This window comes from Cervus canadensis, chromosome 15 (assembly GCF_019320065.1).
Source record: "Cervus canadensis isolate Bull #8, Minnesota chromosome 15, ASM1932006v1, whole genome shotgun sequence".
NCBI lineage: Eukaryota > Metazoa > Chordata > Mammalia > Artiodactyla > Cervidae > Cervus > Cervus canadensis.
In genome coordinates this window covers 50,467,021-50,486,591 of record NC_057400.1, presented here as the reverse complement: position 1 = coordinate 50,486,591, position 19,571 = coordinate 50,467,021, and the positions used below count along the sequence as shown (strand labels likewise).

The following is a 19,571-nucleotide window of genomic DNA, read 5'->3' as shown; positions in this document are numbered from 1 at the left end:
AAGGAGAGAAATTAAAATGAAGAATCAATGAGATTGCACATGGAAAAAAACTTCAGCAGCAGCAAAAAGTAATTTAATCGGATATTTTCAACAGACCATTAGCAGCTTGGCACACTGTACTGAGTCAGTTCTTAAGCACAATAAAACAAATTTAACAGATGAGCACATTTAATACATCAAGAAGCTAATATTCACTCTCCCCTGCCTACCTTTCATTGCACTTTATCAAAATCACATTGTCGGTTCCAAAGCCAAGTGCAGCCCCAGCTTTCTTTATGGAATAATGACTCTGCAACAAACAGAAGCTGGACATTAGATGTTAGAGAGTTCCTTGGAAAACACCACAGTCCATGAGCAAGTGCACCCAACTCACGTGTTCTGAGGTGAAGAGGACAAGCTTGGGCACAGCCGCCATACCCTTGGTCTTAACTTCCGGGAAGTACTTGAAGCGAGCAGCCATGATGCTGTACATGTTGGATATGGCTCCCCCTATTGTCAAGAAGACACAGTGGGAGCAGTTGGGATGCCCTCATTACTGTTTTTAACAACAAAGGCTGATGTGGTATCTTAAGAGACAAGGGAGGTCAGAAAGGGGAAGGAATATATCCTGATAGGTTTTGCTGGCTTCTCTATTGCCAGAGCTTCCCTCTGGTCCCTCTGCCTGGAAATACAAATAATCACACTCATTAACAAAGCCATGAAGGCAATTTGGCTGGAGATGATTCACTTACTCTGGTGCCCATCCCACCTAAAGCCTAGACAGCAATGTAAAAGGTGGCAGAAGCAGCGGCTGCAGAGATAGGTGAGTTACAACCTTCCTGCTCCCACATTCTGCTCTATTTACTGGACAAAGATGAATCTTTTCTCTGAGCCAGAAAGACAAAGAAAGAGAGAGTAACAGAGCCTATGGAAGCAGTGACACTGCCTGGGTACTGTCGTGAAAGAACAGCCCAACTGAGTTACTGAGTCATTTAGGAGAACTCCAAGCGTATTAAAATAAGACCAAACTCATATTTACTTAAATCAGGATGACAGGAGAACTGAGGTCACCAGGTATGTCTGGACAACAAAAATGAATCATGTTTGCATTAGTTACCTATTATTAAACAGGCAAATTCTGTGGATGAATTGCCTAGACAATTGCAATTTTTATTTCTTTTCTTTCCCTCATGGTGGCTCAGATGGTAGAGAATCTGCCTGCAATGCAGGAGACCCAGGTTCAATTCCTGAGTCAGGAAGATCCCCTGGAGAAGAGAATCTACTCCAGTATTTTTGCGTGGAAAATTCCATGGACAGAGGAGCCTGGCAGGCTACAGTCCATGGAGTCACAACCAGGCGGACACGACTGAATGACTAAGCACAAGCGCAGCACATACAATCATGCCGTCTCTGACACCACTCCAAACTCCCTCCTACTTACACGATTATTTGTCCTTGTTTTAAAGATTCTTATTGCATCTATACTGAACTACAGATTTAAAGTAAATATACTATTTTGGCCAAGATTGATCAATCCACTGATACGCTTGATTCCCTAATCCCCAGCTTAATCAGACTGCTGTCATCAGACCACAGTTGTGTAGCATGGTTTAGACACAGCCTTTGTCAGTTTGTACAGGTTTAGAACAGCGTTTGGTTGGTTAGAACACAAAGAATGTAGCATTCTTGCTAGCCTTTGCTTTGACAAAGAAGGCAGAACTATTGAAAAATCATATTTTTCAGGTCATAGTTCTCCTACAAACTCACTTTGTGTTTAGTGTTCTCAAAGATCCTAAGGATCCATACTGCAAACCTTGAAGAGAGTCTGGAAAAGAGAACAGAAACCTACCAGGAGAAAATATCCCATCACCATCTTTACTTGACCATCCAACTATCTCTCTCATCTTCTTAAGTGTTATTTGCTCCATGAGGACAAACACTGGTGCAATTTCATATGTAAACCTGGAAAGGTGGTGAAAAAAAATGAAAATAAAGAAGTCAAATCACTTATTTGGAGAACACAGATCACTGGTTTAGTTTTGCACTTGGGTTTGAAAAAAAAGATGTTCAAAACCACTAAAACAATTCATTTCTTAGAAGTGTTATTCAGTCACTAATCACAAAATATCAGAAACCAGCCTGGGTTACTGAGAGAGGTGGTGGAAATACCTGCTCTGTGATTCGTCAGTAACAAAACAGACTCTCATCTGAAAGGAATGTCTTAGGTGTGGTCCACCCAGAGAAATAAAGGGAAATAAAATGACTTTTCTGGGTTCCTTTCACTTCTAAGAATATAGGATGATGAAAATGCTAATTGAAAAAAATATTCCAAGTTCTATATAAAATCTGTTTGCAACATTTTTTTTAAAAGAGACTGCCGATTTCACACTTGTAGAATCTATAAAACCCAGAACCAAAGTTTATCTTTTAAGAACAGTGTAAACATCTGAAAGCTAACCATGAAGATAATTGGAAATATTGACCATATTTTAAAGATTGCAATATAATTATCTACATAGTTTTTTTTTACTGATGGTCCCTAAGGACAGTTAGGTTTCTATAACTCTATGAAGTCAATACCTGTCAAGAATAATTATAAGTGATGATTTCTAATGACCAATTACAAAAAAACCAAGAAGAATGTCAACTGGCACACAGCTGACTGAGGGCATCAGATATACTGGTAGGTTAGCTTTGACTTTTTATTTAAAAGTAGAAAGCCACGCTCTTCTCAAAGCAATTCAAACACAAGCACAGTGTAGTGAGGAGTCATTGAAACAAGACCATGGTGCCAAGGCATAGGGCTTAAAAGAAATCACAGAAGGTCAGTCTATAGAAAATTAAGCCAAAACAAAAAGATATTTACTGTGAGGCTTTTTGTCTTTCTTCTTTTTGCTTGGCCTTCCTAAGCATTGGAGTTTGTGGGCTCGGCTCAGACCATGCTCCCCGAAGAGAGATTCCTAGATGGACTCAGCCAAATGATAAGGGGAGATTTTATCCCTGGTTAGGGTATTCAGGCTGAATGCCAGTGATGAGGACTAATGGGAATTTTTGCTAGCCTAATGATTCAGAAAAGCTGTTTACAAGAATGAGATACCAATGGTTGTACAAAGACACAGGTGAAGATACTAAGTTTTAAACATGGAGAAAAATTAAACAATCCAGTTAATCACATGGTGGTAAAAGAGGACAAAAGATTCTGCAGGATCCTCAGGGTATATCTCTTGGTGGAAGAATTTTGCTTTCAAAAAGAATATGTTTGTTTTCCTTGGGAGGACACTTGAAATTTAGGAGGAAGACCCTTGGAAATCATGTGTTCAGTTACCATCACCTCTGGAGGTCACAATCATGCTTTGGTTCTGCTCTGAGCCCCATCACCGTAGCAACCAACACTCCCTCATGTCTGATGGCCTGATAAAGGAAGAAGAAGAGAAGGATTCCTGGTTTAGCCTGTGCTGCTGAGTGTACCAAGGGGCAAACTCATGATGTGGTTCTATCCATTCTTGAACAAATGCGTTATAAACAGTGCCACCGACTGTTGGCAAAAATGTATGCACTGTAAAGAGGTACTGGTGGCCGGCTGTGTGCTGGAGTCTCACAGTACCAAATGAGAAGGCTCTCTAGGGTAAGGCAAGGAATCAGTGGAATCATACCATAATATCAGAACCTTGTCAAGGACTGAATGAAAGCTGGACCAGAATCAAGTCAGCGCAGGAACCACACGGGGAAGGGAGAAAGGATGGTGTGGAAGGCCAGAGGGTTGGTCCACTTCATGATTTGAATCAATTTAGGCCCCAGATTTGCATGAACTAATCTTCTTACCAGCAATATGACCATTATTCTCAGGATCAGGAGGAAGAATCTAGAGAGTTTGATCACGAGACCATCTGATCTCATCAACCTCAGGTTCCTTATTTATGCCAGGTTCATGATTCCAAAAGCCTTAGTTCTCTTCAATAAGTAGTTAATGAATGACTATTCTCTGCCAAGTGGCTTTTTATATACTGAGGAGACAAAGTTGTCACAAGACACAATTCCCAGTCTTGAGGAGGAAGTTTATTACGATGACTCCAGCATCTTGGCCTTAGTTGCATCCTATTTGACAGTCCTTGCCTGGGTCTGAAGGACTAGTTCAATGCCATAGCTAACACCAAACTTACTCTGACTCAAGACCTTAGTCCTGACATCCTCTCCTGGAAGCTGGTAGCTTGCCCCATGGTTGTTGATCCTCAGCCAGGCCTGTCACATGGGTTAACATGGTGTCCCCATTCCTGACACTTCCTCTGAACTTGCTTTCTCATCCTGGGCCATGTCTACAACTGGGAGTCTGCTTGCACCCAAAGCCTTAGAGAAGACTGTGAAGTCCACCCTAGAGCAGTGGTTCTTAGCTGAGATCATAGATACCCTTAGGACTTCCAGGAAAGCTATAGTCCCTCTCTCCAGGAAGGCAACGAGGATATGCACATCATTGTGTATACACTTGTAAGAGACTCTTCTCTTGCAGCCAGGACTCTAGGTTTGGTACCCCTTCCGTAAATGACAGATGAAAGTGGATAAAGTCAAGAGATCAAAGGTCAAATATGGATTCAGAAGAAGCTGGTTAGGTGCCAAAGTCATAGTACAGGATGATATTTCAGATCAGAGGATAAGACACTAAAACTGCCAAAAGCTCTAGGTCAAAGCATAAGAACACAGGATTCAAAGTAAGGATTTAAAAACAGTATGATTTTGACATTCAGGGAGTGACACTGAAGGAGAGTTTCTATATTCTGAGTAGGGGAGTGAGTCAGCCTGTTTTAGTAGTTCAACTCACCTTCCCAGTGGGTTTAACTCTGAACCAAGGCAAACTGATTGTTAAGCTGATTTTCTCTGGTGGCAGGATCTGCCAGTTGCTAACCAATATAAAAATTTCCCTTACTTCATTCAATTTTATTTGGGGTTGCAATTCATTCAGATCAAAGACTATTTTCTATCTTCTCTAGGTGTGACCATGAGATTAAGTTTTGGCTAAAGAGATGCTATGAGAAATGTCATATGGAGCTTCTGAGAAGGTTCTTGGAAGCAAAGAGTGTGTTTCCCTTTTGCTCTTCCTCCTCCTTTTCTTTCTTTCCTTCATTTGTCCTTCCCTTCTCTGCCTGCACTGCTTCCTGAGATCTAGAACATATAAGTGATGGCTAGAACTCTACTAGCTAGCTTGCACCATGAAGATGCGGATACTGAAGATGAGAGCCACATGCCTCAATATGGATCAGAAAGGCACAAGGACCCTGCGTCCTTGGTGACTGCTAAGACAGGAACTATTTTAATGAGAGGAAGAAATAATTTTCTATGTTGACTCACTAACTTGACACTCCTCTTAGATTTTATCCTCCTTATGGATATAGCGGTTACCTTAAAAGATAACACACCTGAGGAGGAGCTTAGTGAGCCCCTCTGATGTCCAGAGATGATGAGAGACAGAAACGAAAGAGCTGGAAGGTTGAAGTGAGGAGGGGTTGCAGATGTGCAACAGTGACCTGTGGGGTGGCTGCCTTTCCTGGGGGGTACATTGCACCTTGAATGCACTGGGCACTTAACACTGGTATCCTGGTTAGGCTTCAGAACTACTCTGTAAGATGGGCATAATTATTCTTCATATTTTTTTTTTTCTGAAGAAGAAACTGAGGTTCAGAGAAATTCAGTGAGCTATTACAAGATCTCATATTTAGGGTGTTTTCCAGCCTGGATTCCAAGTCCTTTACATCAGAGTTGCTTTTCTATGACAAACGAGAACTACTTACTACAGGCTCCTTTGTAACAACCTGCCGACTAGTATAAAGTGATGGATGACCCGCATAGAAAATTCCTTCTTTGTAATTATTATGAAAATAAAGTGCTAGATACTTGAAATCATAACCTCACAACAAAGGGCTGTGATAGATCGTGCCACTGGGATTAGGAATTGTCATCAGGTCCTTGAAGGCAGGCTGTTGTTTATACCCGGTCACTGCTCAACCCGCACAGTTGTGCTCAGTGGCCATGTTTTGGAAGAAAAGAGCTGTATATGCTGTGGCCAACTACACGCTGGTGATGTTTTCTTTGAATCTTCACTGAGTCCTTTGCTTGGAAGAATGTATCTCCAAGCTGAATGCACAGGCAGGTGTGAAAGCATAAACATGAATGTTCCTTCTATTCTAACCATCAGGTGCCTTATACTTTGTCACTTGGATGGAGACATTTGATAGTTCTTTTAAAGAGACTATACTGAGGAATGTAGTTATTATTCTCTATTACCAGTGCCACCCAAACTCAATGACTACTGCAGATCAAAAAATGAGTATGTCACTAATTAAATCCTACTCAGCCAGAAAAGACCTTCTTGCCGTTCTTTCCTAGACTTATTTTGAATACTGTTCCCAGTTGGAGACGGTATTGTCACAAGGGAGCAAATTTCTACATAAGCTCCTGACAGTGCTGCCACATTTCATGATCTTCCAGGGGAACTGGCTTAGAACAATTTCTAGATAATAGTTATTACTTCTTCAGACAATGCCTTGTCTTGAGAACTGACAGAAACTATTTCACAATTGTAAATAACCTTTGTGATCGATCTGCTGGAATCGGATCATATTTTATAAATATCCACTGTTCAGTACAGGTGCAATTACTATGTGCCATTTAGTTGGACTGGCCTTGACCTCAGATGGCTGGACAATATTTTAGCATTTCATGGCTGAGCTAAGGGAAGAGGAAGGGACTTTGATTTTATGAACACATACAAAAAAAAAAGGAGAATTTGTGAGATCTCCTTGGTTAAAGGAAAGCCTTTTAGGAGAATATGTCGTCATAAATGGTTCAACAGGGTGAATTTCTTTTATTTACCTTGAGATTGAGCTATATATATATATATATACATATATATATATATACATAGATCTATATATAGATCACAGCCAAGAGGCCTACAGAATACACATTTAAAGACACAGTGAATTCAGTGCCTATATATAATTAAGGGTCCTTGGGCCTTAATGTGTATATACCTTTTACTCTATTTTTCTCATTTATTTTCTAAATACTTAAGTTTCTTTTAAAAAGCTAAACTTTCTAATTAAAATAATTCCTTAGTGTGAGATGTTCAATTAAGCATTAGTGTCTTTTTCAAGTTATAATTAATATATTATGATGTCTATTTTTGCTGATATGTTTTTTATCTCACAAACCACAAAGATTATAAAGACTGGAAGAGGGGGTTTTGTTCAGGAGATCGTACAGGTGATTGTATCTTTGGCCTGAATTCCGCCCAGTTCTCCAGAGCCTCAGTGATCCAACATGGACAATCCATGAAGTTAACCTTGATTTATAAGCAGGGAGCAGGAAAACCATTTTGCTTTTCAATCAATTTAATCTTTTATGCCTTTTAGCACTAATGGCCTTGCTCATCACATTTGCTTTTTAAATTTTGTCATTGTTTTAAATTAATAAACAAAGCAGGAATCCTTAATTAATAAAAATTTTTCTGAATGTAGTTAAGTATTTTGAGTCACAGCATTAAACAGCTTTGGAACACACACAAATCAATATAAGTTTAAAATGCCCTTTCAGGCTTTGTGGCTGGTAGTAGTTTATTTAAGAAAAATAGAATACCTAGAACTGTAACAACTTACATTCTATCTTGATGTCAAATGAAATTTCTCTTTTTAAATAATACCACTCTTTAAGCTAAATTTATTTTTCAAATCTACTTTACCACGAATTTTAAAAGTAGATAGTTATTTTCCAAATATTTCTAGTGACTAAAATCCATATAACTGTTATAAAGTCATTTAAAAATTATTGCAATAACCATATTATTTCCCTCTGGATTCTTTCATAGAATGTGGTACCATTGTCTGGATATACAGAGAGTGGTAAACATTATCATAAAGTTAAAGAAAAGACAGTACTCAGTAGGTTATGATGACTTTCCATCAACCTGTAATCTGTCCTTGTCTCCAGAGAGGGCGTGTGCATGTAGAAGAAATGGTGGGGTCATTACCAGAAGAGTACCCAAATATTACTTGCACACATACCCCTCCTACCCATCAGAACTTTAGAGTCAGTTTCAAATAAATTTACAAGAACTTAGAAACAAGCAAACACTTTGGAAGACTTTGGCTTTGCCTACTCAAATAAGTATGAAAAATATTTCACATTCAGAAAAACAACCAATTATTTTAAAGGAACATATAATTCCTTTCAAAGCAATATACAATTCCTTACAAATGAATATATAATTCATTTCAAAGGACTATCACTACATTAATTGTTTTAGAACTTTTAGTTGAGCATAGGCTGATCAAATTGGTTTGTGGCTTTATAGTCCCCCTTAATTTTGAAGAAAATATGACCTAAATGATAAGGAGCAATATGGTTGGGTGGGAAAATGGACCAAGATCATACCCCAAAACATGACTTCTTTAAACATATCATTAAGAAATGCTAAGTCTTTTAACATGAAGTTTCACACTAAACTTTAAAAGTTAGGGTTATTACTTCTTATGACCATGTTCTTATTAAATTGCATTATTCAATTAAAATATAGTTTATCAACCATCCACCATTAATTCAGAACTGTGATAAACCTAAAAGATTTTAAGAGAAAAGACAACTAAGGCAAATGTAACAAAATTTTTATAGAACCATTGGAATTAGACTTTTACCCCAACAAGCCATACTTAGACAGCATAGTTGCTTACATGAAACTAATATGTGGGACTTACATATTGGTATTGGCAGTTGATGTCAGCCACTCTCCAGCTAAACCAATGATATCCAGTCCTGTGGAGAGCTGGTTGAAAAATCGAGGATGACCTAAAGAGGTGAGTAACAGACAAGTATCAGGGCATATTCAGATTTTTCAAGCTATCTTCAATTCACAAGTTCCACTCCACTAGGCCACGATGATGGGACCTCCATACCAATGGCCTAACAGGGCTTCCCAAGAATACTGAAGGAAGGGCAGGTTGACCCACCCTTTATCAACATTTAGCACTGAAGATGTCTCTCAAAGTCACGTTTCTAAAGCATAATGCTTTTAAATTAAAAATCCAATGTCATAAAAAGAAAAATCTGCCCAGTATCTTATTTGTTGATTTCCAGATGAGCTCTGCTGCTGTGTTTTTTTTTTTAAATACAAATTTGATGTGGTGGTCCTATTTCTCTCCATAAATATTTCAATTTTTGATTTAACATCTCAAGCTTTTAATCCCCAAGTCAAGGTATACTCATGGAGGAGAAGAGGCTGCAGGCCTCAGAGGGGGCCTGTGCCCGTGTAGAGCTGATGCCAGCTCTGCAGCTGATGCCAAGGCATGCCATCACTCTCTGGGCCTCTGTGTAGTCCAAAATGATGTCAAGCATTGGTGTGTTTTGCCCACATATAGTCGGGTGACTGTTAAACTACATATGTTGCTGAGGTGACCTGGCATCTGCTCTGTGAAATAGGGACAGACACAGCCTCATTCATTCACTGAGTTGTTGGTAGAATAATTTATATTATTATATAACTCAAAAGCCCTTGTCAACCCACCACAAGCTTTATCAGGCTTTGTTCTCAGCAACGGCAAATTCAGGATTATTGCCAAATTTTGGCCAATTTGGCGTTCACAGGAAAGCTCAACCCCACACAGAAGGTTTCGCTGTCATGAAGGAGCCATCGCGATAGATTACCTAGGGGTGTCTGACGGAGAACTGGTGTTAGAAAGATGTGCTGACTGCTGCGTTTCCAGCGGAAACTGCTTGTGCCTCTGAAATAACTGTCAGAGAGCTAATGTTGGAATGTTCCTGGTCTAAGTCCCTCTCTCTGAAAGTCTGCCCTTCCCTCCATGTGATGAGGACTCCTTCAGAACATCTGGACTAGGACTTCTTATAGCAGAATATACCAATCTCTGCACTCCAAGAGTCCTTGAAAAATAACACTGATCTTTAGAGAAAATAAAAGAAGCATAAATAGTAAGCTTAGGGTAAGTTCAAGGCCAGATTCCAGACATTCATGTAGATTACTCTAAATAGCTTAAACTAGTTCACTGTGTTCTACTTATGTCAGTGCCAACAAAATCTGTATCTCCTACAACATAACTAATTTTGTTGAAGTCCATTTAAATAAGTGTGTGTGTATGTACATATGTATAATTTAATATTCACTAATAGAAATATTTCATTCTAATATAGGTTTGAATCATAAATAAATGCAATCACACCAGTTGACAATATGTCCAAATCATGTTGCATAGCAAAGACAAAAGATGGACATAGACTAACAAATGCCCTCAGACAAAAGTGAGACAATATCCAGCAACAGACTAACCATCAGACCAAGGTGAGATATAACTGAACTGATGAGCACACTTTTCTTTAAAAATCAAATGCAGACTTTGTAACATAATTGAGTCTTGGCCATCTTGCCGTTATTCAAGGAAGCTACCCTTATACCAGTGGTGTTGGCAGACTTCAAAAGCTGTTTGGGATTCTTTGGCAAGCGTCATTATTTCATTATAACCCTTGTTTTTAATATCCAGTAGTTTTACTCAGCTCTATTCCCACACCCTCCCCAGTCACATCTTTAAATGACTAGGAAGGGTGAGCAAGATAATAAAGGGGGGAGAGAGAGAGAGAAAGAACAAGACGCTACCAGGCATGGCCCCAGGGGCTTCCCTGTGGTGACAACTATGCCATGGACTGCCAATTCCTGTTCATCTGTTTGCCCAAGAGCTCAGGAAAGCCAGGATGCAGCGGGGAAAGATGGTAGAAAGAAGAAACCACTGCTTGATTCCTAGGCTTAGAAAGAGCCAGACAGAGATCCCCAAAGTCTCTGAACTTGAGGCACTTTGGCCAGGATTACGAAGTAGAGAGAGTTCCTATAACTTAGAAAGGAGGAAAGAGGCTATCCTCCAGGGCTCCCCATTGGAGACAGCATTTGGTGCCTCAGAACCTCTAAACTCCACAGGATGGAACAGAATGAGAAGAGTGTATAAATGTGTGACCGTGGGGTCTGGAAAATAGAAGGTGCAGTGGGTTGAACTGTTTCCCGTAAAAGACACGTTCAAGTGTTAACCCCTGATTCCTGTGACTTCATTTGGAAATAGGGTCTTTGTGGATGTAAACAAGTTAAGATGGGGCCGCACTGGATTGGGGCAGCCCCTAATCCAAAGAAGAGAGAAATCTGGACACACACATGTGGAAAATGTCATATGAAGGTGAAAGCAAAGATTGAGTGATGCATCTATAAGACAAGGAATGCCAGAGAATTTCCACAACTAGATGCTGGAAGAGGTAAGGATGGATCCTACTCAAGAGTCTTCAGGGATGGCATGACCCTGCAGACACCTGGATCTTGAACTTGTAGTATTCAGAACTGTGAGAGAATATAAATTTCTATTGTCTTAAGTGACCCAGTTTGTAGCAGCCATAGGAAACTAGTATAGAAAGAAAAGGAAGTGGGCCCAATTCTCCCCAGTTTCAGGGACAGGCAAGTGTAGGATTCATCAGAAATGAGGCAGGGATGAAAACAGAAGAGAGAAAAGAACTGAGGGGTGGACCATTCTGCTCTCTTTAGGTTGTGAATAACCTAAAATCAACAATGAAACTCTATATAGAACCTGACACAGCACCGTGTGTCTGTATCTTTTAAGTCTTTTTTTACAACAATAAATAATGCTAGGCTTTTACAACAATAAATAATAACAAGGCCAGGGTTGGGCCTTCCACCAACTGCTGGTGCCTCTGGAGGTTCTGTAGTTAGGGAGCACTTTGCTGCTTCCTTCACCAGGGTCTGTATTTCCCCTTCAACATGACTTTGACATCCTGACCATTGCCTAAGGTCTGCTGCAGGGCAAAGGTTCTTCTGCAGGTCCACTTGGCCGTCCACATTACCTGTGCGGACCCCATATTTCAGGGTGTCTCTGCAGTCAACCAGGATCTGCTCCAGGGACTCGGGGTGGTCAGAGAGTTCCAAGTTGAAGCCCTCCATGCCTTCCAGCAGCTGGTGAGGGTGGTGGAAGTCCAGCACTTTGGTGGAGCGATCGAACGTCTTGCGGACATAGTTGAGGAGTATGTCCACCACCTCCAACAGGAACTGCACAGTTTGCTCCTCCCCGTTCTTAGCCGGAAGCAGATCTGAGGGAGAAAAGTCAATGAGTGGTTATCACCTGACTCCTATCTGGATTCCCTCAGCTTAGAAATCCCTAATATCCATGATATCTTTATAGGCCCAATTTCCTTCCAGGACACATATGTGCATTATCTGTTGTACCATCTTTGCAGAAAAATGTACACAATCATATACACAAAAGTGTTTCTTATACTCCCTGGGAGTTCACAGACTTTCTGACAGTTAATATGCTCATAAATAGAAAGCTTTGAGAAGTCATGAGCAGCCTACCACTGCTCAATACCACTGTTATTCATTTGGGCACCTGTCAGGCGTGTGATGTACAGGGCTTCTGTCTTGCTGCCCTAGTACCAGGTATGTCTCTGTACATCTGGCTCAGACACTGGGCTTTTGGTTTGGTGTTATTATGATGTGCTTGATCTATTGCTGGTGGAAGGTGAGGCTTCTGTGGGTAGAGGCTGAGGACTCCCTGAGGAGGGTGGTTCTTTATGTCCTTAGACTGAAAATGAGAACTGAAAGATGAGGCTTAGGAGGGTGAGAGAGGGAACTCCTGCCTGTCTCTTGACCTTATCCTTTGCAGCTCAGCCTCTGGGATGCCAGGACATGACTCTGTGTTTCAACTTTTGTTAGGCAGAGTCAGACAGGCGAGGCAGCCATGGAGAAAAGCTGAAGCTGTCAGTCATAGCTCAAGATCAGACTGGCTGTAATAATATTCTTTGTCTATTCAGTTCTTTGTCTAATCTTCAGATTATCCCACTCATATTTTGTGAGTCTTGTTTACTGTTCCGGTTTGGCCTCCATGGCTTGTGGGGAGTTCATGGAAGGGTGTGGTGATGGGTTTACCTTTGAGCTCATCGGGAAAGACTGGGAAAGCACTTGCTGAGACAGTTGTAGGGGCAGCAATAGTGACTGAAAGATCTTCAAAAGAAAAATGAGCTTTAGGATAGCAATTTGGTCATGAGGCCCAGTTACACAGCTTTCCACAGGGCGATTTTGTTGTTGTGGCCACCACCCTTGGAGCATAAATGCTATTAAGAGAACCACTGGATTTTCTTATATGTAAGCTTGTTCTGGATTTTCAGAGTCTATGAATCTATATTTGTCCCTGAAAGTATCTTTAGAGTTGATTGTTTTACTGATTGCCCTCATCCAGTTTTCAAATGATGGCTACCTGGACAGTATGGAAGGAGGGAGAATATTCTAAACAGATGTTGGGAAAGCAGTTTCATGATGCCTCAGAGGGAATAATAACTTCTTTTGGTAAGGTCAGCAAAATTTTAGGAGAAAGTAAAGAAACTCCAATAAAGAGCCTACTGGCTAGCACTGGGGGTGGGGTGAGGGTGGGGTAAGGGTGGGGAGTACCTCGGGCGAACAGGTTGGAGAAGTCTGTCTCTGTGCGTCGGAAGCGGCCATCCTTGTCACTGTTTTCACAGGAAAGCAGGTTCTTGGAGGACTGCCTCTCCTTGAAGGCACTCACAAGCCTGCTCTTCTCTTCCAGGCTGTTGGTCCTCTGCAAGAAGCCTGTAGCACAAGAAGCTGGGTCAGAGGAAGGGCACCGAACTCCCAGCCTCACAGCATTAGCTGCCGGCCCAGGTTGACTCTCCAAGCAGGATGCTCGCACCCCCTGAGAAGAAGCCGCATGTCTGTGTTTTCAATGGGCTCTGGCACTGCTCGCCTTCAGGCGGGGAGGGGGCAGTGTCAAGAGTCATCAGTGGCACAGACCCAGTCATGCAAGAGAGAAAAACAGTAAGTGAAGCCCATTCTCCTCTCTGAACATGACAGTGAACGCAGAATTAAGTCAATTGGACAGCTTCCACTCCAGTAACCAGCCCCAGGATGGGGTTTTAAGGGAAGGGATGCAAACAGAGAGGATGCTGCCAGTACTGGGTTGACGGGCTGTGCAACCAGAGGGAGGAGGAGGTGAGGACCAGCATTGAGAACTGGAGAAGGTGCTTTCCTTGGGTACACCAGGTAAACGCTACCAGGGTTGAATGTAAGTTTAATTTTTCTGACCCAAACTTAAAGTACAGGTTTCCCTGTACCCTCCCTCTCTTAAATAAAGGTATTGGAGAGACAAGAAAGCCTAAAATTTTATGTGTGGTGACATTTAATTCTATAAATACTTACTGAGCACCTATTGTGGAAAAGGACTTAAGCTAAGCATTTAGGACAGTGGACAGATACAGATAAATGAGAGAGATCCCCTCTTCTCCAGGAGCTTACAGTTTGGCAGCTGGTGACCAACAATGTAATAAATTGAGAAGAACTCCATGGAGATGAACTCTGAGTCCAGGGTGGGAATCAAAGCCCTCCCCTCTGCTGCTCAGAAGGGGTGGAATGCTCTCCTGCTTGAGGAGAGCAGTGCAAACATTACCAGCAGCAAACCCAGAAGCAGGCTGAGCTGAAAGGGCTGGAGACTCTGCCAGCCAAGAGCACCATTTCTTCCCTCAGTACCTCCACCCATCCCTGCTTCTGTTCCTTCCCTCATCTCCTCCAATTCAGTCTCAATCTTAGAAATACAACACCCTGAAAAGAGGAAGAAAGTTCTAAGTTTCTTGGTGACCCCAAGAAAAAGCTATATTTGTAGATTCCAAGATCCTCGGGGTGTCACAAATGTCACAAGGCAAGCTTGGAGAAAAGTCCCAAGAGGTTGGAAGAGAGGCAAGTTATTCTGGGAAATTCAGCTTTACTTCCCCAGGACTGCAATTCAGTGGGGAGGGGTGGAGGAAGCAGGGATGCAGGGGGAAGGCTGGGGTGATTAGAATCCTCCCACATGCAGGAGCAGGGTCTATTTTTGGAGGGAAGAATAGAAAGGCAGAGGCACCAGGCCTTTCACTGTTCCCAGCACTTTTTAAACGTATCACTAAAGCTCTAAAGGACATCACAAGTATGGGGAAACACTATAACAGAGCTCCACACTTAGATATGAAGATGGGGGTTGCATCTTCTCCCTCACCTCTTCTTCTACTTTCTGAATTCCTCCTTCGAACCCTTAGAGTCCAATACCAGAAGCCCTCATTCATTTACCAGAGGGGTGCAGAGCCATCCTCACCTGGCCTCTGGTTAAGACTGCTTGCCTACACTCAGAACTGGCAGCTGTGGAATCTCTCAGGCCAAAAAGACCATGTCCGTGTGCCCTAATGGAGATGAGGCCCTGCCTTGCTGAACTCCTGCTCTCCAGGTCTCTGACTTTTGGTTGGCTGACTCACTCCCTGGAAAAGTCTCTGCCGTGAAACCCCTGAGTGTCTCCTTTCCTCTGGGAAAGGACCAGGACCTGCATTTGGGCTTTGGGTATTATCTCCAAAGGAATTCTTGACACAGGTAATCCCAGAGGTATCCTGATAGGAATGGAAGATAACAATTACAACGCAACTTTAAACCTGCATCCCATTCCTGAACCACACTTCCTGGAGTGCGCTAGGAACTAGTGTGTTCTATACGTCTTGTAATTATCTTATGCATAGCACAACTTATACTATATTATGAAGGTGAAAGTCACTCAGTCGTGTCCAGCTCTTTGCGACCCCATGGATTGTAGCCTGCCAGGCTCCTCTGTCCATGGAATGCTCCAGGCCAGAATACTGAAGTGGGTAGCCATTCCCTTCTCCAGGGGATCCTCCCAACTCACGGATCGAACCCAGGTCTCCTGCATTGCAGGCGGATTCTTTACCATCTGAGCCAATACCACATTATAATCTGTGATAAAAGCCATTAATTTGCTAGTATAAACATTTAATGGATATGATTTTCAGAATAACACTTCTTTGGGAAGGTATATGTTTTCTAAAATATTAGAAGCCTCAAAAGAAGGTCAATAACCCCAGCCTCTCTGGGCTCTGAGAGGTTCTGGAAGGAACTGTATGCTTCTCCAAGGATGATGAGGTACTGGACAATGTCCTCAAGGACACTGAGGTTAGTGCTTTGACAACCTCCCTGGCTAGCAAGAGGTCTTAGAAGCAGAGGCCCCTGAGACTGATGCAGACTGTACTCCTTTTTGCTCTGTATCTCAGCTATAAGGACCTGGTTTCCCTGGTGGCTCAGACTGTAGGTAAAGAATCTGCCTGCAATGTAGGACATCTGGGTTTGATACCTGGGTTGGGAAGATCCCTGGAGAAGGAATACTCACTCCAGTACTGTGGCCTGGAGAATTTCATGGACTGTATAGTCCATGGGGTCACAAAGAGTCAGACACAACTGAACAACTTTCACTCACTTTAAGCCTGTGAATAACTGGGGCTTTCCTGGTGGATCAGACAGTAAAGTGTATGCCTGCACTGCGGGAGACCCAGGTTCGATCCCTGGGTTGGGAAGATCCCCTGGAGAAGGAAATGGCAACCTACTCCAGTACTCTTGCCTGGAAAATTCCATGGACTGAGGAGCCTGGTAGGCTACAGTCCATGGGGTCTCAAGGAGTCGGACACGACTGAGCAACTTCACTTTAACAATCTTAGGAGGCAAAGAGGCACTACAACTGATCAAAGCTGACCACAGCTTCGGCTCTCTTCCACTTGCCTCAGTAGGGCCTCTCTGGGCTCTGCTGCTGGTTCCTCACAGCTGACCCCACACTCAAAGGTCCAATCAGCCCCATGAGTTGGAGGGAGATGTGAGGAATTGGAGAGCACTGGGTTCAAGCCAGTTGTTTCCAAGTGGGGCTTTGAATTGAGCCTGGCATAAGGCTCACATGGCCAAGGGAGCAAGTGAGGACTGAAGCCCAAGCCCCTGCTATAGCGTGGAATTGCATCTCCCTAGAGGAAGGGGCTCTTTTCCTGATTTCTCTGGGATATGAGTACCCTGCCAGATCTCTCCCCCAGCTCAAACACTTTTTTTTAGTTTCAAGAAACCGTAAATATAGAGAATTTGAAATCTATGTTTAAAAGCTGGTGACTGACGCAAAATAAAACACACATGTCAACACACTGCATGGGGCTAAATAAAACAGCTCAGGGGCTGTAACCGGGAGCCAGTCTGGGAGCTCGGCATAAAGAAGTGGTTGAGGCCCAAGGACTCACCAGTAAGTCAGCAGAGCACAGAACAGAGCTCATGGCTCCCTGTATCTCCTATTTAGGTCACACCATCATGCCTGTAACCACCCTGCTCTCCACCTCTTGGCAAGTTCTGGGGTTTCTCCTGGCTGACTGCTCTCCCAGGTGATTCTGCCTCCAGAACTAAGGGTCCCACCGGTGAGACCAGGGGCCTTCCTAGCAGCTTTGTTTTTCTGGTTGGGGGTGGGGATCCAGGAGAGGGGATAGGCGAGTGGAAGGGGTTGAATCTTGGCAAGGGACTGAAACGTTTAATGGGGGTTACCCAGGGCAATGGATTTGGAAATGAGAAGATGACCATTAGTCCCCTCAACTATCTTAAGGTGAAAGGTCAAATCAACCTGGATAGTGTAAGGCCAAGAGGTCACCTTTCAAGCCTATGAAGGCCTGGGATGAAAGCGGGGTGGGTATCTGTGTGTGGAGGAGGGGACTGGCTGTGGATTCAGGTCAAAACCAAAGACTGTACTTTGCCTCCCGGAACTAAACTAAAATGGAAAGCCCAAGCTGGCTCAAAGTACGGAAAAACAAATCCTCTTGGTGTTTCCTTTCGGAATCAAACGTATTGTAAAGCCTTCTAGCCTGTGGCTCCCAAAGCTTGCATACTAGCAGTAGCCAGTTTCCCTTGGGCAAACTGCCCTCCCTCTCCTGTTACAGGGGTTGCAACTTTCTTGAAATTAGTGTTGGGGAGGAGGGTAAAAACAAAAGAAACTCCCCGAGGATGGTAGCCCCCAAATTCCACCGGAGCTCCTCTTCCGGGGAAGTTAATGCAAGCCTCTACTCCCCAGTTCTGGACCCAGTTCCGAGACACCGGATCCAGGGATGCTCCTGCACCTCTACCCTTTCGGGGCACTTCGGGTGTGTCTCCGAAGCAGCGCTTAGATTTTTTTTTTCTCTCAGACTCCGAGGGGCTGCAGTCGGGGCAGCAGGGGGCACCGCCCGGGACCGAGGCCAGGAAGCCAGGATCGGGATGGACGAGGGCCGCCCTCCAGGCAAAGCCTGCACCGCGGGGAAAGCAGCCCTCGGCCCCAGCCGCCCGCACCCCAGTCCTCGACCGTGGCGGGCGCCCAGGGCCCGCTCAGTTCTGCTTGCCCAGCTGCATGACAATGACGGCTGACGAAGCCGAGAGCCGCGGCCGCCGAAGGGACCTCGCGCGAAACGGGCTATTAAGTCGGGAATGGCGGCGGGGGGAGGGGGTTATTTATAGAACAAAGCTCGGCCGCCGCCTGCTGCCCTCGCGCGGGGACGCGGCCCGGGACTCGCGTGCAGGGGAGGGGGCCAAACCCAAGGCTGGGCTTTCCCCGCAGAACGCCTAGGTCCTGGAGTTGAGCAACCCTTCCTCGCCGTAATTGCTGCTCCTCGGATCAAGGGGACGGAGCCCCAGAATCGCAGGGAGGGCGCCGCGCGGTCGGGCAGGGGAGAGTGGGTTTCTCCCACAAACTGCTAAACAAGCCTTCTCGCTCAGGCCACCAACTGCCGCCGCCCTGGGGCCCCGGGATGTAGGGCCCCGGGAAGCTCTGTCCCAGAGGCCACGGGCTCGCCGGCCTGCCCCCGGGCGCTCGCTGGGCTGGGTGGGCGCGCGCGCCCACGCCTGCGCCACCGCTATCTCCCGAGCGCAGCAGCTGAGGGACTGCCTTTTAATAAGCCCCTCGTTAATCTTCCCCCGCCTCTCCAGCCCCTGCCCGGGGACGTCCGTATTTTCTGGACCAGATAAGGCTAGAGATTTTAGACGGTGAAATGTAGCAAGGAAAGCAAGTCCTCATTGTTCAGCCGGAGCCACTCAGCTGTGTCCCTTCGAACAAATCTTTTTTTCCTTTAAAAAAAAAAAAAATCACACCCCCTTGGGCGTTTTCATCTCAGATCCTCACATCTCTGGAGAGCTGTTCTTTCGTCCCCTCCAGCTTCCAGATCTATTTTCCTTTATCTCTGACGAATCGTGCCCGACACCTCTTCTTTCCCCTCTTGGCCCCACGCCCCCTTGGCCCCCTTTCCCTTTCCGCCTCTCCCTTTAAGGGCAAGCTCCGCAGAACCTCTAGCTTGCACTGCCCGCACCTCCTCCAGGCAGGCCACCTAGTTCTGCAGGCAATCCTTTCTTTGGGCTTCCAAGGCCTCAAAGAACGCAATCTGAATCCGTTTCGACATCTCGGAGCAAAAATGTCCAGCCGAGAGGCCCACTTTCAACCCGCAATGGTCGAGGAGGAGGAGGTACGACGCGTTAGCCACCGTCTTAGCCGCGTGTCTCGCCTTGGGCCTGCTCTCCAGGAAAGCCAGACCTTTTTACTCCACCTTCGCGACACTCAGGCCGAGCGCTCCGGTCAGAACTGCCCCAGCGCGGGGCACGAAGAGCGAGGCTGTAGTGCTGGGGCACTGTGCTCCTCCCCAGCCAGGGGAGCCCCGACCCCTGGACCCTATCGGAAAAGATCCCTTGG

At 44.3% G+C, this 19,571-nt stretch overlaps 1 protein-coding gene across 3 annotated transcripts in view; it reads right to left on the bottom strand.

Moving 5' to 3' along the window:
- Positions 1 to 19,571, bottom strand: part of GAD1 (glutamate decarboxylase 1) — a 39,030-nt gene that overhangs the window by 13,649 nt on the left and 5,810 nt on the right. For all 3 annotated transcript variants that reach the window (XM_043487949.1, XM_043487948.1, XM_043487947.1), the window contains 6 exons: positions 13,469 to 13,627; positions 11,869 to 12,111; positions 8,721 to 8,811; positions 1,829 to 1,941; positions 374 to 489; positions 210 to 289 (listed from right to left, as the gene is read on the bottom strand). In XM_043487949.1, the coding sequence (XP_043343884.1) occupies positions 210 to 289; positions 374 to 489; positions 1,829 to 1,941; positions 8,721 to 8,811; positions 11,869 to 12,111; positions 13,469 to 13,627 (802 nt within the window). The remainder of the gene's footprint in view (positions 1 to 209; positions 290 to 373; positions 490 to 1,828; positions 1,942 to 8,720; positions 8,812 to 11,868; positions 12,112 to 13,468; positions 13,628 to 19,571) is intronic.